We start from the raw sequence: 23,178 nt of genomic DNA, 5'->3' as shown, positions 1-23,178 counted from the left end.
ATATGATTCCGACCCTCTGCCAGCCGGAATCTACCGTAGAGACCGAGACTCCTAGCGGCATCTCACCGATTGTCGGGGGTAACCCTTGAACAGTGCACTCCGACGGCATTTTCCCACTCCAAGCTCAGCTTTACAAAGTCCCCGCCGCTATAAAAGAAAGGTTAGAGTTAGTATAAGTGGTAATTGCTTCAAAATTCAATTAAAGACGAACTAAGTTGTTGTTTATAAGCTACTGTACCCATCCCATCATCCGCGTCTTGAATTTCGTGTACACCAAATCTTACAAAATGGCAATCACTACGAGTTCGAGCACTATCAGTAAAGGGACATTAGGACATGGGCTCGATGGCTATGGTATCGACAACGTGAGGGCTCTACCTCACTATACGCCGACTCCAGCAGACATCACCATCAGCAATCGTCTGCCAAACGACAAAAAGAAAATTCTATTCAAGAATGTAAACATTTTCGACTCTACCGGCGCCGACATTTACCCAGGAGACGTCTTGATCGAGAATGAGCATATTCAAAAAGTTGGCAAATTCGAGTTTACCCCAGACACCGACACACTTGTTATTGATGGATATGGCAAGAAAACCCTGATGAGTGGTTTGATTGATGCCCACACCCATCTAAGTTGGAATGACTCCCCAACCCTAGATGGTCTCACAAGTTTACCCCTCGAGGAACATGTCTTGCACACTGCGCAGTCCGCCAGAACCTACCTCGACTGCGGCTACACTATGTGCTTCGGCGCTGCGAGCGCCCAGCCACGCCTCGACTTGGTGATCAAGCAGGCAATTAAAACCGGCATGATCCCGGGGCCACGAACTTTATCCAGCTGTCAAGAGATCGCCACTACTGGTGGCGCGCTCATCCCGAGCATTTCCAAGATGGCAGACGGCGCAGATGCAATGCGTGGAGCGGTTCGAGAATTCATCTCCTTGGGAATCGACAATATTAAGTTGAGCATGACGGGCGACTATGTTCATGAGACGATGGGTGCGGAAGAAACGTACTACACTCTTAATGAGACTAGAGCAGCCGTGGAGGAGGCCCATGACCGAGGAAAGCGCGTGTGCGCTCATGCTCGATCCGCAGCGTCTGTTCGCCTGTGCGCCTTGACTGGCGTTGATGTTATATATCACGCTTCTTTCACCGACGACGAGACCATGGATATGCTCGAGGAGTTGAAAGATCGAAGTGAGTTGAAAATTCCCTTATCTCATACTCTAACTACACCACAGCTAGATGTCTTCTCATACTAATTGATAAAAACCGCATTTCTAATACCAGTATTATAATTAGTCTTCGTTGCCCCGGCGATAAATTTCCCTCTAGAAAGCTGCAACGGCGGCGCAATTCCTTTTGGCTTGACACCAGATATGGCCGCCAAGAGAGGTTTAGTGAAAGAGGTTGACGTAGCCTGCAAGGCCATGAAAGAGATGCACAAGCGAGGCATTCGAGTGCTTCCTGGGGGCGACTATGGGTTTGCGTGGGCGCCACATGGTACGTACGCCAGGGACCTTGCTCACTTTGTAGATCTATTCGGCTATACTCCTAAGGAGAGCCTCCTTGCCGCTACCGCTTTAGGTGGTGAGATGATGGGTTATCCTGATGTATTGGGCAAGGTCCAGCCAGGGTACTACGCGGATGTTATTCTTGTGGATGGAAATCCCTTGGTAGATATCACTGTCTTCCAAGATACATCCAACTTACACACCATTGTCATCAACGGCCATGTCCACAAGAATGTCACAATTGGCTGATATGGAAGGCATAGTATCGGGGGTTTCAGGCCATTGTGCGGGATGTAATATCATTAATTTTCTAATATGGAACGCATTTGACATTTACGACCAGCAGCATCAATCAATTCAGGCTGTACTATGTTATAGGGCAGAATTACACAATCCCGAATCACCCCGGCTGTTGAAGAGGAGCTGCAGCCAATTTGAGGTTATGATAATGCTGAGTACACGCCATTCATAGCAAAGACTTCATGCTTCATGATAGGCAGCTTTTGTATTTATTTCCATTCTGTATTCGTTACACGCATACAAGCTTAACATGCACTTCGCCTTTGGCCACGGATGTAATGCAAGCTGTTCATGATGTGACGTCCGCCACCAGCGCGAGTCGTCAATGCAAAGGCAATATCGAAGGCGGCGAAGAAGACCTAGCAGAGCGTATTATGTTAGCGAGGCATGTTGTGTCATCTTGGAAGTGACCCTTGTTACCTACGTACCCAGGCTGTAACTAGGAACCAATCGCTAAGGTTCAGACGGAGGCTATGGCGGGCAAGACTTTGCGAATAAAATCGCACTCCGATGCATACTCCGACCGCGACCTGCTATTGGCTCCCAATTTCCTGCGAGCTCGTCATCTGCTCCTCACACTGGCGCATAGATGGCGTCGGAATGGTCCTTTTAGCTCACGAATTCATGACCGTTCTAGCAAAAGTGGTAGCCACCGAGCTAGGCGCGCCCACGAGAGATTTGTTTCTGACTGAACTTTTGTCCAGTCCTTCCTCAGTACCCCCAAGTCTAGAGGATCTCGCGAGGGCCCAATCCTTGTATTCGCGATCGAAGGAAGATGACTCTATCCTAGCAGCGGGTGCTGACGGGCTGGTTGGCATTTTCTTACGCGGTGTAATTACCCAGCATCGGCTTACCCATCCGCGAACCATCTTCAACTGCCGGGATTGTTCCCAGTCATAGCGCTCGCGTCATGACTAAGCTGGACACCCAGAAAACTACTCAAGTGGCAGTAGCCTGCCGCCAGATGGGCATCAAGGTAACAAGTGCCGTGCACGCGGCCATTGTGCGTGTCACTGCACGGTTTACCCAGCACCCTCTGTCCAAGTGTTTTGTCGCCTTTGTCCCTGTCGATTTGCGATATGCACTCGATGAGACGTCCACTTCGGAAACCAAGGCCATTTCCAAGGTTGTCCGGCTGTTCACTAAGAGCTTCAAAGAGATAGCCCGAGACTTCGCCATCGTTTACGTCCGCGACCTTATACGTTTCTGGTCACCACTATTGATAGCGGAGAACAGGGCTGGTGAATTTCAGGAAAGTATAGGACTACTGGATCTAGCAGAGCCGTACATGCAACGAACGACGGCGCTGTTCAACGCCCCAGTCCCCGAGGGGTTCCCCCTGTTCAGGCCCCAGAACTCAGCAGTCTTGGCAAGATGGAGTCTTTTATTCACAAAAGAGTATGTGGATGAGAGCAGAGACCGAGACAAGAGCCCGAAATTAGAGATAGTTGACTTCTGGGTGGGCACGGAGATGTTGACTAGGAACGTGCAGTTTCACGTCTGGAGCTGGGACGGCTCGCTCCGTCTTGGAGCGAGCTTCAACACGAGCTTCTACGATAAGGAATTCGTGAATGAAATTCCGAGTACCAGTGTGAAGCTATGGCAGGTATTGTTGTGTGTTTCCATGTATAGCTGCCTTACTAGATGCTCGTAAGAATGGACTCCTTCAATCACCCCGCTAACAATTCAATCATTGCTGAGCAACATCCGTACTTTTCGCAACCTGCTCCCAGTCGTTGCAGATCTTGAGCATATTCTCGCACTTGGCCTTGATTCTCTCCCAACCATCAGTCCCAAGAGGTATGCGAAGGGGTATTTCTTTACCAGCGGCCACGCCGGTCCCTTTGACTAAGTCGATCATGATACCAACGGCCTTTACAGCGTCTCCAGGTTCATTTCCCACGATGCCCGCCTCGACATCTCGTACAGCCGCGTTGAAAGCGGCATAGTCCGGCACACGAGGTGGAACGTGGTTGATATTTCCGAAGGCGCGAGTTCGAAAGTAACCAGGCTCAACAATGAGGACCTTGATACCCGGCGCAAACATAGCTAGCTCATGTGCAAGGCATTCGACCGCACCTGAAAAAGATCTTAGTATTCGTGTCAAGTCGAAGAGAGCTGATTAGCTAATGGATACCTTCAAGAGCGAACTTGCTCGCGCAATATCCGGATGCACCAGGATCGGCATGCCAGCCTGCTTGAGAGCTCATGTAAAAGAGAGTACCACTACCCTTTGCCCTGAGTCTTGGCAACAAAGCCCGCGTAATATTCATAGGGCCATGAAAGTTTGTCTTCATGACATCTTCAAGCTCTTGGGCCCTAAGTTCAATTTGTAACTGTAAGCATTAAATTTTACCCATCAAAGATGATGTGGTATGGTCTAAGCAGAGCAGCTGAACTTACATCAGCTCCTCAACAGCGCCACTGAGGATATAACCGGCGTTGTTAACAACAACATCAATGCCACCGGGATAAATGTCCCAGACTTGGCTCATTTTGGCCTCTATCACAGATGCTGGGGATGAGACATCAAGGTCTACAACCGAGGCGCCAGTGGATTGCAGATGAGCGAGCTTGGTCTCGGCATTGCGGCCCGTGGCAATCACATTGTCTCCTAAATCGCGAAGTTGGCGCACAAAGAGCTCACCAAAGCCGCTGGAACATCCAGTTATGAGCCAGGTTTGGGGCATTTTTTCCTGATCTTAAGAGGCTGAGTGCTTTCGTATGGTAAAATCTCTTGACTCGTGCGATATTAGATCAATGATGCAATGTTCAGATAGTATCATAAAGCAGTCTTTCCCTCTATTGATCTTGCGAATAAGCCAATCCGAATGTTAGTAGCGCCAACAGAATTGGCCCCAAGACACTCGTTCCAGCCTTATGCGTACAACGCGAGAAACCAGCCAACTGGGTGAAAAGGCGGTGGTGAACTGTTACTGTTGGCTGCACCATGACGACAAAGATCTTGGCTGGATGCATGAACACTTAGCTCTCTTTACTTGCTCCACTTCATCCTCACTTAGTACAGTAGTAGGCTGCTGCTGTCTGCAACTGTTGGCCAAGTACCCTGGTCCCCTTCTAGCCGCTTGTACCGACTAGTATACCGTATGCTAGATTGCAAGCGGCGATCACCACTTCGAACTTGACAGACAGCACCAAAAGCATGGTTAGTTGAAAAACTGCAGAATTGAAGGTCCGTTAGGTCTTGATGTTTAGTTTACTACGGCGGCTTCCAGGAAAATACGTCCTCCATGGACCTAACGCTTCGAAGGACCTCCATAATTTAACTTGAGCACTTTCAATTCTAAAGCATACAGCTCTTTCAAGTGCTTCTTTGGTGCCGAGATGTCTCTGACCACAACTGACCATAAGATTCACTCATTAAATCATTGCAAGGGGAGAGCTATATGCAGCTAGTCAATATTTATTTTGATGGTTATCAGATATTCTACATTAGGTATTTATTGTGACAACAGTCTAAGCCACACAATACCTTGCTTTAGAGGGCTAGATTATTCATCATTCAATGAAGCATCTTTACTGTCAATTCTATACTCCTGGAGTCCTTGTATTCCTTCGTCGCAAAAACATGTCACGCTCATCTTTGTATTACAGACACGTATTACAATCGCTACATTTGAATTGCGACTTCATGGAGAGTTTTCAGAAACATTCTTCGAACCTTTAACGAGTATTCTTCGCAAAATATTACATCACTAGTATCAACAATAAGAAACAAACCATTGCCGTGTAGTTCTAGTGCCGGGAACGATGAAAGGACAGCTAGGCCGGCTTCAAGATCACAGTTTTCGCTAAAACAAGCAATTTAAGTTCGTCTAGAGGTCAGGTTCTGCGGTATATCCTGAGGTAGATACGCCGCCAGGGTTGTAATGAGACTACCAACGACTTGTACCATCGCTGCAGGCCTGAGATTGTCTTTAGTGCCAACATTATTGGAACGAGCTAAAACAACGATACTTGTCTGGGTTCCTGTCAGGTGATATAGTCACATAGACCCTAGGGGTGGCTGTATTAGACCTACTGGCTATATAAAGGGGTGTTGGCCCCCCCTTCGAGGGTTGGAGGGTTCAGGATTCAATGAATATTGACGCCTATACTACCCTTCTACCTACCTACTTGACTGTGACTGACCTTCTACTCACTCCGGGACATACCTCCATGACAGTTCCATCGAACGCTTTGCTATTAGCTCGAATGAATGCTGCTAACTGCTCACATTCCCAACGTGTACTCTTTACTACGTGTGGCCCTAAAGGTGGCGATTTTTCCACAACAGAATATTCTCGACCTTTCCAAGATAACGAAGATATGAGGTCTAGTGAAAATACGCACAATTGTGGGAATGGGCTTCCATCCTGATAGTCTAGCATGTCTTCAGTAACTTGATCGGTATCAGTTAAGTTCAAGGCATGGCAGTTTTACTAGTAAGGCAGTAAGATCGTCTCGGTCAAGAGGCGGTGAATATACTGTATGCTCAATACAGCCAATTAGGGAGAGAATTAGGGAGTGAGTTCTCAGTGAATTGTGTTTCATTCTGAAACTGATGATGTTCTGCTGTCTTTGTCGTCTAGCAAATTGTAGATATCACCGTCTTGCCCAATGTTTTAGCAATTGCACCAAGCGAGAACCCGATATACTGTGGTAAACGGATTTTAATTCGAGTTAGATGTGGGTAGTTACTAAGGATATAGAGCTCTTATTTATATCCTATTCGTATAGTGACAAAAAGCTTACATAACACATACAGTAGCTATGTTCGTAAACAGAGGCCGAGTGTGGCCCAAAGAACATTGCTAGATGAATGAGAGTGTATCAACTCAAGAAAATTGTTCAACAACGTCCTATAATGAGACGGGTCAACCTGAGATTCTCTATGGATTGGACTAGCTGTACGCCTATTGATCTTGTTTATTATGTGTAGACACATAATCTCAGAAATGAGTGTAGTGGCACTAGTAAAGCGCAAAGTAAGCCGGGATAATCTTCATTTGTGAGTCACTAAGATCTTCTATAGTAGTGCGAAGTAATCAATATTCTAATAGAGCTATAATAACTAGAGAACTATGGTAATAGGAAGGATTCAAGCTGAAGTTTCTGGCTAATCTTGTCTCGTTACTGTGTATTTTGTCCATATGGTTGACTACTAGAAATTGCTTCAGTACCCAGTTGCGGTCTTTGCTGAAAATGTGTCTCTTGAGCCGCATAATAACCTCCCACAGGTCCTGGGTTCCATCCCCGCTGGGGCTGCGGTCCTAGTGCTGGCTGGTATGGCCCCGCAGCTGCCCCTGACGCTTGTTGAGAAAATGTCTGATACGGTGAGGCGGCTCCGCTGCTCATAGTGTCTCCATAATGATGACCTGGCCATTCATTGGCAGAGAGGTTGCTAGGCGGATAAAGCCCTTGGTCTGAGCGATTATATCGAGCCGCCGACTTAGCTCTGTGCTCCGCAAGTCTGTTCACCTGGCCTCTATGCTGCGGGGTTGAAGGACCATAAGCCAGCGGGTTCTCTGGAGGCATGCTTGTCGATTCATGTCTTCGGATGCCCATCAGGTATGCATATCGCTCTTGGTCAGCGTCTCGCACATCTTGGAGGTACTTGATGAACTCAAGATAAGCGTCTGACACGGTCTTCATGTGGCTAACGCCGAGATGTACTTTTGCAGTGGGATTTGTGACGACTCCATCACCTCCACTGGTCTGGGCTTCAAACTCAGCCAAAGCCAGAGCTGTTTGGCAAGCATTCCTGATCTGTCGGCCATTCCATCGAGCATTAGGGTGTTTGTGCCAGTAATCGGTCAGAGAAGCAGTAATTTTAGACTCGTCTATCTCAATCTCCCTCCCCGTATTCTTGAAGCGCGCTTTCATTAGCCGCCAGTTCAGGTCGAAAATATCTACGCTCGAATCGTAGTCGAGGGCCGGATAGTGTAGACTTATGTGGATTCGCGATGAGAATGCCTCATCAAAATCCCCGATTCTGTTTGTTGTTAGGAACAGTATACCGGCGTAGTACTCGAGGACGCGTAAGAAGACTAAGCTTTTAGTGAGTTGCACGTTATAACAGCGAAGATTGAGCTGTCAGTACTGACCTGCAACAAGACCGTTTCTCTGGAAATCGTGAGGTGTCCTCCGAGCGAGGAACACATCAGCTTCGTCCAGAAGCAAAATGGAACCCCATTTGTTAGCCAAAGAAAAGTTCTTCTCGAGGGCTGCTTCGACCTCTTTGGCCGTAGTTCCAAGATCACCTGAAAGCAGGATATGAAGTTAACATAAAGCCACCCGATATGGCGAGTGTTACATACCGCACGTGATTTGGAACAAGGGTTTGTTGAACAGCTCTGCTATGCCCTCTTAAATGTTGCGCTATTAGCATCCGGGCTGTTAGAGAAATCCGATCTGGGAATTGGAACTTACCAGCTGTACTTGTCTTGCCAACTCCAGGGGCACCGTGGAGAAGAATGATGAGCCCCTTTCCTAAATCTAAATTAGTGCCAGCATCTTATGGCAGTATATAGACAACATTATCTCAAAAATCACTATCAGGGGCTTAGTCGTCTTGTGATTACCTTTACCCCGGACAATATCTGATTGTTCTTCGCGACTAGAAGCAGACTCCTTGTCTCGAAAGTGCTGGGCAACGAGAGATCTCACTATTTTCTTCCGATCAAGGCCGTCCTTCGGAAAGACAAGGTTGTCAAAGGCGTTGTGGCTCTTGCCCTCTCCAGTAGGATTTTCTATCTCTCGCTTTTTACGGTATTCATCAAGCTCCATGAGCTCAGCAACATCAAGTTTTGCTAGGAGTTATTATTAGCTGAACACATACACTAAGGTGCTATAGTTCTAAGGAACCTCGTGAGATGGGACTTACCCCAGCTTCTGCTTCGAAGAACAAAGCCAAAAGCACGATACGACATGATGACAAGATCGTCATCCGAGACGTAAATCTCTTTACCCTTCTGAATAGGCCGCGCAAGGACTTCAAGTGGCGCTGGACAATTTTCCTCCGTATTTTCGAGAAGGTCTGAAAGATACGACTCATTTTGTTTCGCATCTATGTCGTTGTCATCGATCACTATCTCATGAATACAGCATTCGCCATCACACGTATCTGAATCTGAGTCTGAGTCCGACCCACTGTCCCTTTTCAGCCTGTCATCTTCGGCCCTCGCTTGGATCTGGACTCTAGGTTTCCAGTTGCCACTTTCATGCCCATTTCGATTTGCAAAGGCCTCTGTAAAGTCAATGACGACCTGGCTGTCAATCTCGTCTTTAGAGTCCACAGTCAGTCCGCTGTAGTGCATATGGCCTACCCGTAGGACCCTTAAAAACTTCTTTCCCCTCTCGATAAGGAGTTCACGAAGGCGATCTCCTCCATCTTCAAAGCGAAGGGGGTATACCGGTAAGGATCTCACATCTTTCAGGCCTTCGTACCGCGTGATGTCGAACTTCTTGGAGACTGGACCAAGAAGGCTTCCATCAAAATCAACATAAACACAAAAAATTGATACCGATGTTTCAGTTCTTCCTTTACTGCGAAAGACCCAGGAGTATTTGCTTGATACCATGTGCTTGGGACTCGTCACTTTGACGACTCTATAGCATTGACTGTATTTGTCGCCAGCCTCGATCACTTCGGTTCCGGGTTTGAAAAGGTGCCAGAGCTCAACGAAAGAAACCCTCTTACACTCTTGCTCGAGATATTTCTGTTTAGGCGATATGTATGAGCCTATAAAGTCTAGAAGATGGCGGTTGTGCGCCTCATCCTCTGCTAGGGCTTTCAATGTGTCGGATATATCTTTCTCTTTTTGCGGATCGGTGGCTTCGGCTGGGGGTTGGCCTGATCCTTGGTCATTTGGTGTTCGATCTGTTGGAGCATTGGCGGCTGTATTGATCGTTTCCCCTTCTCTGGTCAATTCATCTATTTCTTCCCTAATCTGTTCATATTTTCTCTGTATCTGCGGGCGGTAGAACGTGAGAAGCTTATATGGTCGTACCAGAACTAGTGGCTTCCAATAAGGTGAGGCTGGTACATCACACAGTCTGGAAACAAGACTGATTAAAAATCGGGAATTAAGCCGAATTCGTTCCGGCAAAGGCTCTTCACCAGTGAATATTCCGGATAGTTGTACCCCCTCGTCGCCCTCTAAAGCGACAGCGCTATCACCAGTGAGCTTTTGCCCCAATGAGCCATGAGACGAAAGGTTTGGCTCCCCAAGAAGTACGTCAATGACGTAAGGACTGTTCCCACCCAAGCTCTGGCGAGACTTCCATATTTCCCACCTGAGCTGGCTGACCTCGGCCTTGATAGGTGAGTCGCTTTTAGATTTCTTAGGTTTCAAAACCACCTCCTCCTTGCCTAGAAGCGTTAGGTTTGCAAAGTAGCCTTCCAGTTCGCTTTCGAATCGTGACATCAAGAACTCTTCATGCAAATGTCGATGTCGAAGTCTTCTTCTATCATATTGCATGTACATCCTTACCAAGTTCATGTCGTTTGGGGTTTTTGCAAATGTACGGAAGAGCTCTTCCGATGTAGTTCCCAGGGCCATCTTTCTTTCGCCGGAGACTATGTTGTACATTTCCTCTGCTCTGGACATCGTATTCGCTGTGAAATTAGTTTGCTCTATTGCGATGTCATCTCTTTTAGTTCGCTCATCAACTTCAGAGAGCCTTTTCTTTAGCTGCCGCAGCTCTTCCAACAACTCGGAAAGTTCTGCCTTGCCTCCATTTTCCGCCGAACTGACCAGAGGAACAACAGAATGAGAACTGCCGTCTTCTGCTTTTGTAGAGATGTCACCCGTGTTGCCGGCATGTGACACAGCCTCTGCCTTAGCAGAGGCATCTTGATCTGTGTTCTTATCGCTCATGCTGTGTCTGTTTCGAAGATTTTAGGTGGGCTCTAGAGGATGATCCGCAGGGATAATTACCAATGGTCCATTTAGAAGTTGAAATCTCTGTGCGAGAGTATACTCCGGCTGACAAAACAAGAAATGGAAAAGAAGTCATTAACGAATTGATGAAACTGCCACGAATTTTGGGTGCTGTTGTGCTTTCTTACATGCGGCGGGATTTACCAGGATAGGAGCTTGGGGGCCAAATTAAACGAGTAATTCAACCAAGGACAAGTGCAGTCGCATATCGCTGCCTGCATTAGAGCTGAGGTCAGCGAACAGGCTACGAGGTACAGCCTCAACTGAGAGGGGTATAGAGAAGGTCTCCATCCACTGGCCGAAGCCACTAATCTAGAGTGACATCGCAAAGATCAGCTGGTATGAGCTAGGTAAGCATCAAGCAACGCAATGATCCTGGAAAGGGTATATCTGAACACTAATCTCCCTTGAACCACTCGGAACCTCCTTGTTCACCTGCCCACGTCTCAAGAGAAGGGCTATTGCGCTATCATGCGCCTATCAACCAATGGCGAAGTGAGCGATGAGCGATCCAGAGTCAATCCCGCAGGTCCATCGTCAACCAGTTGCAGTGGATTTTGTTGATAAGAGTCTTTCCCGTTTCCATCACGCCTTCGCTCAGCATTGCTATAATTATAACCCTAAACTAGACCGCTACGTCGGTAGCAGCTACCTATCTGCAGTCAAAATGCCCACCGAGGGGAGCAAGGCGCACTTGAAAGCCGGGGGGATCCCGAGCCCACCAGAGATAATTTTATCAATGCGCTTTTGGGAAAAAGTACTTCCAGCTGCAATGGACAAGCTGAGAACCTATAAAGAACCTAAAGGTCGACAAAGTACTACATATAACATCCGAGACTTGGACAGCTGGGATGAGATCTACTCTCAACTTGAGACCTGCCGTGTAAGATACTTAGATGACCAAGGATGGTCCAAGAAGGTGAAACGAGGATGGCGCAAGTTTTCCGAGAACATTGGCCCAGTTCAAGCATCTTGGAATCTAGTTCCGGACATCGACTACTTGACGCCAATTCGGGGGGTGGTGGATTGTGTCTTTGATGTATGGGGTGACTTCTCTATCTACACCCACGGCCTTGCTGATTCACGATATCTTAGGCCATCAAAAGGGCGTCTGAAACTCGTCAGCAAGTTCTTCAAGGACTTGATAAGCTAGACAGCATGTTTCGAGATATTGAATTGTTTTTGATAGTGTTCCCAACAGATAATTCAATTCTGGAAGCTGGAACGGAGCTAGTTGTTTCTGTTCTAGTAGCTGTTGAGAAATTGATTGACTTTTACATAAAGTCTAAAGGTGAAACACTACTACAGGATCTCATTTCCCTCCAATAATCTTCTGTCTTCTAATTTGAGTTTATTGCGCTTTACGTAAATCATCAGCTATACTAATCAGCATACTATAGGAAGAAAAGCGGTTTCGTCTGTTTTTAAGAGCGAAGACTACGAAAAGGACGTAATTAGCGGTCTCGATGATATCACAATGAAAAGTGAGGCACTTCGGCATGAGGCCACGAAAGCCGACATGTCGCAATCGGCAGAGAACTGGCGCCTGGCTGAGCAAAGTATATTTTGTCTCACTTACCACTTGACCATCAAGTACTGAACACAGCTGTTTAGGACACGAGGAACTACGCAGAACACTGAAGGATGGTCACATCGAAATCCTGCAACGCCAGGCAAGCCTGAAAGCGCACGCCGAGGAGACGGCGGACAGAGTTAATAGCGTCTACAACCTGCTCGTAGAGTACGAAAGGAATCAGCAAGGTGCGACACGATCTTCTCTCAGTGATTGCTGGTCAGGGCTTTATAGTGCTAAAATCGTGCTGTGGTCTCAACAGAACGAAATGCCGCACTGCAGAAAAGAAATGAGGAGCTCGAGAAAAGCTTCTCAGATTTAAAGCTGATCAACTATAACCTACAAAGAGCCATTACACCAACCGCGTATTCGAACTCACATAATGATTGGCGAGTACAGCAAGACGATCTATGGGACATACTCAGTGTCTTCAGCTTCGAAGAGGAGGATATGCAGCGCACAACAGAGAAACAAGAACGGCTTCCATTGGGTGAGCGAGCAGCAACCGAAGGTCTGCTCAACAGTCCCAGATTCCGCGAATGGGTGGTGTCGCCGATATCGAGGGAGCTCTTGGTGCAAGGGAATCTCACTGGAGACCGCCAAATATCCGCACTGTCTGTGTTTTGCTCAACATTCACGACAGCGATCAGAAGCAGGCCCAAATACATCTCATTAATACATTTCTGTGGTCTTCATGCTGATCTCGGTTCCGACGCAGACGCCGGGGCCCCGGGGATGATTATGAGCTTCATCGCCCAGCTGCTATGGCAATGGGATTTCGACATCGCGCTTCTTCAGCAATACGTAGACCTCTCATGGGTTGAATACGGCGAGGATCCAAGCTGGGACGACCTCTACAATCTGTTAAAGTCTCTGATCCGACAACTCCCACCGACTCAAACTGTGTTCTTTATCATCGATGGGGCTTATCATTATGAAAAGAGTTCCCACGCTGATGCTTTCATCGAGTCGATGGCAGCTATATTAGACACCACATTAGATGACGCAGTGGTAACCACAGTTAAGATCCTTGTCACAAGCCCTTGCCGCACGACGGAGATTCGACAAGGGTTTCATGATAATGCTGTGTTGTTGCTGATGGAGGAATCCGGTGCGAGTTTGGATGCCAGTCCTCGACGTTTTCAACACCAGGTTTCGAGAACGTTCGATACAAGTTAGACTGTTCAACCTGCTAGCACTGGGGTCAATCTTCTATATGGATTTACAAAAGAGGTTGATGAAATATGTGATCTAGACTCTATTCATGATAAGAATTCTTTTCTCACATTCCCTTAAGTTCTTACACTTCTAGAAAATGCGACGTCGACGGTATCTATCTCGCGGACAGTTTGTTTAAGTATGTGGCGCAGCAATCTTATGTAAGCGTGTTTCATTTCATATGTTTGAACTGTGGCGGCATCCCTGACTTCCTCTTTTCACAATCTGTATGCGTATAATAGTGCTGCTAAACGCGTCCTATACTTGGTAGCATCCCGATCAGATGGTTACAGCTATAGGTTCAAATCTTTCGCAGAAGTTCCTGAAATGGCCGCGACCCGGTTAATCAACGTCTTCAAGACGTTCCCTAAAGAGCTGTTTCGCGTGAATAACGGCCGGCATGTCAAGGTACGAGCGCAGCAAGCCGACAGACATATATACGATATTGTTGTTCAAAACGGGCAAGTCGAGCCGAAGGCCTTGAATCCCGAGACTTATATTCGTTCGTCACCTCATAGCAACATGTTAGCTGAAACTTTAATGCTCAGTATTTACTTCTAGCCCCAAACGGCGCATCGCTGCGACCAAATTCGCCTTATCAGCAGTCGCTTGTCTTGTCTCGTTTTCGACGTCCCGATGTTATTGTCTACGGAATTGCGAAAGGTAACTACCATGAACGGAAGCAGTAAGACGACGATGGTATCGCTCACTCACTTACTGCTCTGAATAGGAACTCCACTTCCAGAGGACCTACTACTCGTCCATGAGAGATCAGACCATTACTCACTTCAACCCGGAGTCTCGATGTCTATAGACGGTGAGCATGCGTTGCGATAACGCTTTTAGGATTAGCCTGACAGCGCGATGTAGAGTTAAATACCAAGATCACAACTTTCTTATGGAAAGCAGCTCGTCTCTACACTCGTGATCAATGGATCAAGGCATTCCCGAAGGCTACTGAAGAGTCGAACTTCAAAGGCTACCCTGAACGACAAGTGAAGTGAAGCCACAGTCACTACGTGTATTATATTCTCGCAGAGTCATCAGCTTTTCATAGTAGAAGTGGCTTTCCCAGCTTGATGGACACTCCTCGCTGATCTAGACAGGTGTGCATTAGAAATAGAAACTCGTATCTCACTATGAATATCGATGGCAACCAGCAGAACATGTTACGGGATATAGCCGCAACTTACCCCAGAGATGCCTATATTGGAATGGTCTATATATATTGAAGTTATTCCTGGATATCCACAAGATTCGGGGATTAAAAAATTGCTCTACTGAGCAATTTACTCCCTTTTGCTTACCTACCTGATTGCGGTAAGGTAATACTCACTCTGAGACCCCTGTCAATGACACAACAATACAATAGAATACAATGGCCACCAAGACCCCTATGACCCCTTTTAGAAAGCTTGGGGGTTAGACGACTAGTTTGCCTTTAGGTGCTCCCTCAACTACATGATGGACGTCGCTCGATGTCTGGAGCCATAGATGCGTGACAGAGCCCGAAACTTGCCAGGGGACATGTAACCTTGTCCCGCCTATAGAAGCTGATAATATATCACACGTCAGTGATTACTGAATAACCTTGCACGAGAAAACCTGGTAAATTAATGCCCGAGGTTACTCAGCCATCCATTCAGCGTCTTCGGCATCATCCTTAGCCAGGTGATATGGGTGGTTTTTGAACCACGTGTCTGCCGTTTCTATCTGGGCGTGCTTTCTGAAAAACTCATTAAGCGCTGTGTTTAGAGCTGTGCAGATCATCAGTATTGATTGGGGGAGTGCGGAGGTGAGGTAAAGCACCTTGCAGTGTCATGCCACGAGTCGGCTGAAGAGAGAACCGTGAGACGTAGTCATTGATCAGGACAAGATGACTAGGTACTGGCGTCCCTGACAATAAAACATAAGCACGTTGATTTGGGTGAAATGGTTAACTGGGCAGCAGACTTGCCTCTGGGAATAGAATAAATGTATGGTGTTTCAACTCCCTGACTCGCGGCTTTGCGATCGAGATAGTCATCGTAGTCCTGACGAAGAAACTCCTGCATCATGAAGGTGTTTGGATACATAACAGCGCCATTGGATACAGCTGCATTTTCGTTAGCATGGACTAAGATTACCAAATATGACAGTCATTAACTCACGAGAATCTAGGGAAGCGCTTGGGTAGACTAGACCGTCCTTCAATACAACCTTATTGTCGAAGGTATCGTCTGGCTGATTGTTCGCCTCTTGTTCATCGTATAAGTCAATTTTATTACGCGGGCTGTAGTGGAGCAGAGTCGCGGGGAACGACGAATAGATGGCCTTCACCGAAAATGCCCGTTGCAGGGTTCGCGACGCGAACAGCGGGCGTAAAACAACACGTGTGGCCGTACCAACCACCATTAGACAAGAAATGGTAACTGCCAGTTATCAGACAAACGGATATGGAAAAGAAGCGGCGCCGGCGATGGTAGGGCTGACTGAGACGCCGATTCTACCTGTGGTTGTTTGGGAACAGGGTTTGTGACAAAGTCTCTCTACGGTGGACTGGAGGGCTTGGAACTTGCTCTTAGTTAACTAAGAACTCTCCGAATGGGTTAAGAGCTTGGTTTCCTCGCCTGCTAGTTGAAGTAACTTAAAGTAACTTTAAAGTAACCTTAAGCGGATTGAGTCCAACTGTGAACTGTGTAGACTCGTCGTGAAAACCGGAAGCCGCCGAAATCGGAATTGACCACTCAACGGGCGCCTAAGATCGGTCCCCGCAGACTGACCCCGAACTACCCCGCATACAGTGCATGCACCGTGCTTTGCAAGCTGAGAGTCTAGAGACATTGCTGCCCCCATTTCATAATTTCTCCATACTACGGACTCTGCTACATATTTCATTTCTTTTTCCGTACATGCCTAGATGGAGGGAGAGAATCCCAAGGTATGTAGGCGTGTGTTACAGACCTATAGGACTCTGAATTGTGGTAGACCGGGTATCCACGATGACGCGAGTAACCATGTCACGCAGGCCAGCATCTCATCGCAATTTGGAAACACATTCGTTACATGAACTTCCTCTTGCACACCATCGTGACATCCTGAAATGCGCTGTTCAAGTATCATATCATCTGCTGCGAGTATTTAAGGCGAGAGTAGTTAAGTGAAACGGTTCTGCCGTTGTAGTTTAAGGACGCCGCGTCAACAATGTCTGTCTGTCTGGATTATAATATACGATCGTATTTATGCATGACGGCTTGATCACTGGTTCTTGATAGTCACTGAATCTACTCGCCTGCGATATCCTTTCTACCAGCTTTTGTACCAATAGAATCGCGATAGTTTCCCGGCATGATTGCTTGCTTCCTTTATCGGCAGCCAGCGGAGGCTGTGGCTTTCGTCTTGATGTCGAAAATGCTTGAACAATGACGTCATGACTCAGACTGACATTGAAGTGCTTTGCTTCTTTTTGTGATTGTATTGAACACGGCAGCTGTAGCTTTCCGCTTTTCAAGGGACATTTGCCGACCTCAGCGACTGGATTGACTATCTATCTGGGCAGACGGATGGTTCATTACTACCGAATAATACTGCCTGGCTAGCATTCAAGGAATTGTAAGCGTCTAAGAATAGGCGAATAGCGCCGCGAATGGTCTTGAATCATATGTTAGCAAGAGACTTGCTATCAACATTCAGATTGGTCTTTGTTCTGCTTGACTAACATGACACACAGTGTTCTTCACGGCCTTGGGCAAATCCGAACTTAGCTAAGTTAGGTGCACGATATAAGTAGTCACCCCATACCTTTTGAAGACAGTCATGCATCTCCACCTGCCCAGCACTATTTATTTCTCAAGTAGCGCGGAAGCCGAGAATAGACTGGAATGTGAATCCTTGAAGACCCTGAATTGATTTATCTCCATTTCGGGGGGGTTTCTTTGAGCATCAATTTCACCCTCGAGTAAGTCAAGCGCCTTCTGAAGCCACCTACACATACCAGCAGATCGAACCGCCGTCGTCCGCCGAGGCTAGCGGGGTGTTGTTCACCATGGGCGCATTCTACGAAGAAATCCCCGAGAATGTGATGGAATGGATTGTAAAACAGAAAGTATTCTGGGTCTCGACAGCGCCGCTTTCAAGACAGTGAGTCTGTTCGTTCATTTTATCGGCATAATTATATACATTCATGCATGCAATTGAGAGACATCTGTTTGAACCCTCTGCCTGGGCAAGACTGTGTCGGGGCCAACAGCTCGGCTTCATTCAAAGCAGCGACTAACCTGCCATCTAGCGGCCATGTCAACGTGTCGCCGAAAGGCGGAGACTGCTTCGGCGTTCCAGATAGGAGGACATTCTGGTACATGGATATGTGAGGATTATTTCCACGTATCTTTCCACAGCGAGAGACCGACTCACACTCTACAAGGACTGGGTCGGGGAACGAGACCATCTCTCACCTATCAGAGCCCGGAAACGGCCGCATTACCATCCGTAAGTGGCTCTCTCGTAGTACCCGCTCCGGAGATCGTGTAGCTACCATAGATGCACGGCTCGGCACTTTTTCGATCCATTGACCGAAGACGCAGTCTTCAACGCATTCGAGGGCCCACCCCGCATCCTGAGGCTCTGGGGCAAAGGCAGAGTCCTAGAATACGGCACGCCGGCGTTCGACGAGATCGTGGCGCGCGAGAACATCAAGACGATGCCCGGCACGCGGTCCGTCATCGTCGTCGACATCCACCAGGTCGGCACGTCCTGCGGATACCAGGTCCCTTTTTTCTCCTTCGTCGACTACCGCCGCGTGCTGGAGGAGCACTTCAAGAAGAAGGTCGATCGGTACGAGAACGGCAAGGAAGAGGATAGCATGGACCGCTACTGGGCCCTCAAGAACGCCTACAGCATGGACGGTCTGCCGGGCATGCGTCGCGCGCTGAAGGCGGGGAAGGAGTACTCTGTTGCTCCCATTCAGAAGATGGTCGGCAGGATGGCTGTCAAGAACGGCGGCTTGTCGAATAATGGAGACCTGCACGTTGCTTATGTGGTCATTGCGCTCCTCGCTGTCTTGGTCGCTATTCTAGCCGCGACGCATCCGGCCTTTGAGTATTTCCCTGCGCAGAGGCGCATGCAAGGGCTGTTGTCGCAGGTCACCTCCATACCTGGTGGCTTGCCGAGTATCGGAGGGCTACACTTGTAGGCCCTGACATGATTAATTTTGTGGTTGGGGTGATTTATTTCTTCGGCTTAATGTTTGGCTTGTGTTCGTTGAAGTGTGAGTAACGATAATGATTGCTTTTATTGACAGAGCAGTAGAGAACAACATCGAAGCATGCATTATTGAGCATTGAGATCATGACCTGGTTCCGGTGATATGGACATTAGTCACATAGATAAGTATGCACGGGCGATACTTAACACCCGGCGTAATATTCCGTAGGTGCCGAGGAGCAACAACGTCGATAGGTCACGATGCAAAGATATCAAGGAACGTGGTAGCTTTATTAATTACTAAGCTACAAAAAGCACAAAATTCCAGACTGAATATTGCCCACTAAGTATATGAAATTCCTGGTTACCCAAATCGACACCTAATCATACATCCTACCACATATTAATCAGTGACACCCGTAGTAATCTCACAAGCCTCCCCCTCACAACAATCGCTCACTTGACAAGTTACTTAATCCTTACACCCTTCGTAAGCGGCACACCACTCTGATCCATGACTTCATTCTTCCTCTGAATCTTTGCGTCGATGCAGACTCCGGTAATCTTGTACCTAGCAAGGGGGTGGTCGCGATATATCAACAAGTTGCCACTGCGCGTCTCCACATACCCGTAATTCCTCAGCACGTTCATCATGCCATGGGTGAAATCCGACTTGATCAATGCCCTGCCCGTAGGCGGTGCCGTCTGCACGAGCTTCTGCGGCACAGTCTTTCTGCTCGAGCGGCAGGAGCTCGCCCAGCTGGTGTGGAACTTCAAGTCGCCCCCGAAAGCCATCAGGTTGTACGTCTTGCCCAGATCCCCAACCTGCACCAGTCCCAGCCCGTCGCTTAGGAAGATCCGGTCTTCCTCGTCGACCCTGGCATTCGCACCGCCGAGATTGCTGCCACTCACGGCGGTCAGGGCCTCGAAAATAAGACTGAAGGGTGCGGTGATGGTACACCCGCAGTTGACGCGAACTTCGCACGAGATGTTCGCGGTGCTGCCCTTGGCGAGCCGTGAGCCACAACTGGTTATGGCGCCGAACCTATAGTTCATCGACATGCTATGAGTAGGTAGATCGAAGGGCGATTGGATGGATGCCCAATAGGTACCCGAGACACATCGGTCGGGCCACTGGAAGGGCTTCGCATTGATATCCGTCATAGTCCAGTCTGGGGCTAAGCGATGGAGCAACCTTCTCTTGTATTCAAGCGCATCGCCAGCAGGATCCATAATACAGCCGAGGATTGTAGCGCACTCTGCGAGTGTCCTTCCCGTCTCATCGCCAGTTATAGCAACTGGTTGGTCATGAGTAGGGATCTTCTCCCGCCTGAAGAGGCCGGTGGATTTTCCACAATTGCAGCCCTTAAAGATGAAGTGGAATTGAGGATTCTCCTCTTTCAGGTGGACACTCATGAGCTTCCGTGGCTTCCCAAGGAGTCCTGTCAGTCCGCGTGCCTTTGCCACGCCTGATTGTCTAAGGTACCCTAACCTAACTACACCTGTGAAGATATCGGTCTTGAGGTGGTTTGGTTCTGGCTCCTTCTTCAGCTCTACCACCCCTGCTCCTTCTACTTCTTTCTCTGTGTCACTCTCTGCTTCTAGCTTGGCGTTCTCATATTGTTCAATTGGGTCGCGTTTCTGCTCGACTACGGGGATCCAGTCCCACTGACCTCTCTGTCTCGAACTGACGGAGAGCTTGGTCCACGCGACGCCGGTCCTGCTAGAGAGTCGCTTGAAGAAAGTGAACGACATCTTGTTCATGTCATTTCCCGTAAATTCTGCGTCAATTTCAGCGGGTGTAAAGAGCCCGCTGAAGATACCGAGTAGTCCTCTGAACAGATCCTCCATGTCTCTGCAGGACCTCGGCGTAAGAGCAATTGCCGAGAATATGTTGCTGATTCCTTTCTGGTTTTCTACCCACCATTGTGGGCCGCCGTTAATAATGTCGATTCTAGCAGCATCAATGCTCATTACCATTTTCTTTAGTGCGCCCAGGTGATCTATGTCGTCTAGTATCAACCGCAAAACCAAGCCAATGGAGGCGGTCTTGACGATTCTTGCGTCGTTTATCCAGTCATAAAGCTTATGCGCTTTATCGTCACAGTCCCTGGCCAGCTCCATCCATTTGAAGAGAGACCCTACGCTGGACAGGTTGTTTTCAGTCACTCCTATGATATGGAGATTCTTCCCCACTGAAGTCCTCAGATTAGCAATCGAGAATCTGCAAGAGTCTTTGGATACGTGCGTATCTCAGGTCGCCCGGTCATCCTGTGAAGGGCATAGAAGAGGCTTGGGTAAAGGGATTACTTACGAATCATTTCTTGGAAAGTCCAAACTCGAGTGAAGTACTTGTTCTCGAAGATTGACTTGACTTGACTAATGCACGTGTTGTAACAGTTCATCACACTGATGTCCATCCCCGAAGTTTCCGCAGCCGCTTCTGACAATACGTCGGATATCCAAGGCTTCTTCGCCCAACCTTGGAGGCGCTCTTCTAGATTCGGCGATAACCTCATTGTCTCAACCAGCAGCGACGCCCCGCCGATGTTAGACGTGATGTGGTCGAGAAGTTTAAGGTCGTCTGAAATCTGTTGCGGGTCGAAGAGCTCAGGCATGTCCATCATCAGATAGCAATTTCGTGCTTGCTGTGTACATGAAACAAAACGTTAGTTTTAGTCGCATGTTCAGCGTCAATATGATATCTATATGATCATGCGACATAATATTTAAGGAACAGACATAGACAAACGTCACACGTACCTTATAGTACTGGAACATCTTGGCGAGTTCCTCGGCCTCTTGCTGCTTGTCGGCCTTGTTGATGCAAAGGGAGTCTACCCACATAAAATCCACATCTTTGAAGCACATCAACTTCTTAAACGCCTTTACCTTTTCCCGGTTGATGGTGATGTTCCATTTCAGTCCTTCAATTTGGTCTTTTTCGGAGTCAAGGCCATCGTCTTCGCCCTTCTCTCTAAAATGGTTGTACTGATACTTGTCTACAGGATCTCCCCAGCAATAGGAGACGATGTCGTAGTCGTAAGAGTGTCCATTGGTCTCGACGATAGAGAATTGGGTGCCGTTATAACGGTGAAGAAGGTATCGAGGAGAAGCCATAGCAACGCTATGTCCTTCACAGCTGACTAAGTGAACAGTCTATTATGATGTGAAAAGTGTTCTTGAGATTCAATATAGAACACATTCTCGTCTAAGATCAAGATACGAGTTCGCTTGAGGCAAGAAGGAAGAGGCGAAGGTATATACCTACCATCCCATCTAACCTTGGCCAGACAAGACATCCTTCCCCTGTGAAATTAGAAGCGCCACCGCTCATGGATCAGAGTCAGTTGCGAGCAACGCGAACGTAGCTGAACGAATCCCAGCAGAAAAAGCTGCCTATCTCATTGCCAAGATCCGATAATGATACTGGTCTTTTCAGCTGGCCCCTGTATAATTTGGTACGGCGCTTGCAACGCAGCCATTGCTGTCTGTACAACAGTATCACTTAGGTAATCTGGTGAGATGTTATAGGATAGTATGCAGCCTTAGCTAATAATAGCGACTGCATCTGAGGCTACTGGCAAGACGTGGTCCCTATACCAAGGTAGGTAGTGCAGTCAAGGTCAAGGGACGCGAAGTAGGAACTCGAGGGCCGAGGTGGGGGGTAGCCGCTGGCATTTCATTTCGAAACAAGGATGTTGCGGCTGAATCTAGTTGGAGACTGGGCAACCAATACCTATCAACCGCATCACCGGGCTATTGCCTGCCGCGGCGGTTGTAGGATTCCTAGCTAGTTCGTGATATCTAGGCATTGGACGGCGAGTCGCTAGATAGGCCGATAAAATGGTCTTTACGGCTAGAGCCCCTGACCACTGCATAGAGGGGCAAAACTAGCAGCAGTTGAAATGTTTGAAGATTGTAGAGGATAAGTAATGAAAGCATTACTGGTAGGCGAATCGTATGCTGGCAGGTATAAAAGTTGTACTCGAGCAGAACGCAGGATTCGGTGGAAGCAGTGTTTGTTCACATGAAAAGCAGACACGACAGCTGTCGGTCGGCTGGTGAAATGATGGAGATTGGCACCTACTTGAATTTGAGAGTTGAGACGATGAACCACCTGGTCAGTACACCGCCTGTTCAGACAGAAGCGCCTAACAGCACCTACATACTTAGGTAGAGACCTCACGATCTCCATGAAGAACAATCCCATCGCTGCCGAGCTAGCTTCTACAGCTAGAACCTAGCAGGCAGCCTTCCTCTTGCGTGGAAGGCAGCGGCAAGGCTCGCTCATCATGTGGACGGATCTCAATATATAATATATCTATTCCTACCGAGTAAAGAATGTCTAATTACCTAGGTAGGTATTATCATCCTACTCAGCTGTACGGACCCACCCCCAGAGTCCGGGGCGGGAGCATGGTTGTACATAGTACTAAGT

The 23,178-nt window shown here is 47.9% G+C and overlaps 8 protein-coding genes across 8 annotated transcripts; 4 read left to right on the top strand and 4 right to left on the bottom strand.

Moving 5' to 3' along the window:
• Positions 1-287: 287 nt before the first annotated feature.
• Positions 288-2,143, top strand: F5B22DRAFT_653409 (uncharacterized protein; the record flags this gene model as incomplete). Its single annotated transcript, XM_047979711.1, has 3 exons — positions 288-303; positions 334-1,203; positions 1,309-2,143. 3 exons carry the CDS (start codon positions 288-290, stop codon positions 1,767-1,769), a joined length of 1,347 nt encoding a protein of 448 aa, XP_047832995.1. The 3' UTR covers positions 1,770-2,143.
• A 478-nt stretch (positions 2,144-2,621) lies between these two features.
• F5B22DRAFT_33174 (uncharacterized protein) lies at positions 2,622-3,913 on the top strand. The gene has a single exon (XM_047970807.1). It carries the CDS (start codon positions 2,731-2,733, stop codon positions 3,472-3,474), a length of 744 nt encoding a protein of 247 aa, XP_047832994.1. The 5' UTR covers positions 2,622-2,730; the 3' UTR covers positions 3,475-3,913.
• Positions 3,493-4,605, bottom strand: F5B22DRAFT_33167 (uncharacterized protein). Its single transcript, XM_047970806.1, has 3 exons — positions 4,224-4,605; positions 3,958-4,139; positions 3,493-3,899 (listed from the first exon to the last, which is right to left on the bottom strand). The coding sequence occupies exons 1-3, from the start codon at positions 4,508-4,510 to the stop codon at positions 3,511-3,513; spliced, it is 858 nt and encodes a 285-aa protein (XP_047832993.1). The 5' UTR covers positions 4,511-4,605; the 3' UTR covers positions 3,493-3,510.
• Positions 4,606-6,824: 2,219 nt separating this feature from the next.
• On the bottom strand, positions 6,825-10,971 carry F5B22DRAFT_597083 (uncharacterized protein). The gene is made up of 6 exons (XM_047974284.1): positions 8,707-10,971; positions 8,405-8,632; positions 8,253-8,312; positions 8,141-8,188; positions 7,928-8,083; positions 6,825-7,870 (listed from the first exon to the last, which is right to left on the bottom strand). The coding sequence occupies exons 1-6, from the start codon at positions 10,700-10,702 to the stop codon at positions 6,954-6,956; spliced, it is 3,405 nt and encodes a 1,134-aa protein (XP_047832992.1). The 5' UTR covers positions 10,703-10,971; the 3' UTR covers positions 6,825-6,953.
• Positions 10,972-11,267: 296 nt separating this feature from the next.
• Positions 11,268-13,517, top strand: F5B22DRAFT_634829 (uncharacterized protein; the record flags this gene model as incomplete). The annotated part of the gene is made up of 5 exons (XM_047977042.1): positions 11,268-11,804; positions 11,861-12,056; positions 12,166-12,324; positions 12,380-12,526; positions 12,601-13,517. 5 exons carry the CDS (start codon positions 11,268-11,270, stop codon positions 13,515-13,517), a joined length of 1,956 nt encoding a protein of 651 aa, XP_047832991.1.
• A 1,665-nt stretch (positions 13,518-15,182) lies between these two features.
• F5B22DRAFT_644216 (uncharacterized protein) lies at positions 15,183-15,950 on the bottom strand (the record flags this gene model as incomplete). Its single annotated transcript, XM_047978391.1, has 4 exons — positions 15,183-15,313; positions 15,366-15,452; positions 15,556-15,651; positions 15,707-15,950. 4 exons carry the CDS (start codon positions 15,948-15,950, stop codon positions 15,183-15,185), a joined length of 558 nt encoding a protein of 185 aa, XP_047832990.1.
• Positions 15,951-17,367: 1,417 nt separating this feature from the next.
• On the top strand, positions 17,368-19,059 carry F5B22DRAFT_597058 (pyridoxamine phosphate oxidase family protein). Its single transcript, XM_047974283.1, has 4 exons — positions 17,368-17,675; positions 17,824-17,901; positions 17,959-18,023; positions 18,119-19,059. The coding sequence occupies exons 1-4, from the start codon at positions 17,581-17,583 to the stop codon at positions 18,724-18,726; spliced, it is 846 nt and encodes a 281-aa protein (XP_047832989.1). The 5' UTR covers positions 17,368-17,580; the 3' UTR covers positions 18,727-19,059.
• On the bottom strand, positions 18,966-22,226 carry F5B22DRAFT_32937 (heterokaryon incompatibility protein-domain-containing protein). Its single transcript, XM_047970794.1, has 3 exons — positions 21,501-22,226; positions 21,052-21,385; positions 18,966-20,932 (listed from the first exon to the last, which is right to left on the bottom strand). The coding sequence occupies exons 1-3, from the start codon at positions 21,855-21,857 to the stop codon at positions 19,206-19,208; spliced, it is 2,418 nt and encodes an 805-aa protein (XP_047832988.1). The 5' UTR covers positions 21,858-22,226; the 3' UTR covers positions 18,966-19,205.
• Positions 22,227-23,178: the final 952 nt, after the last annotated feature.

Source organism: Xylaria bambusicola (genome assembly GCF_022495145.1).
Source record: "Xylaria bambusicola strain CBS 139988 unplaced genomic scaffold F5B22scaffold_10, whole genome shotgun sequence".
NCBI classification, from domain to species: domain Eukaryota; kingdom Fungi; phylum Ascomycota; class Sordariomycetes; order Xylariales; family Xylariaceae; genus Xylaria; species Xylaria bambusicola.
Note: the sequence above shows the minus strand (reverse complement) of the source record. Positions and strands in the feature narration are given on the sequence as shown.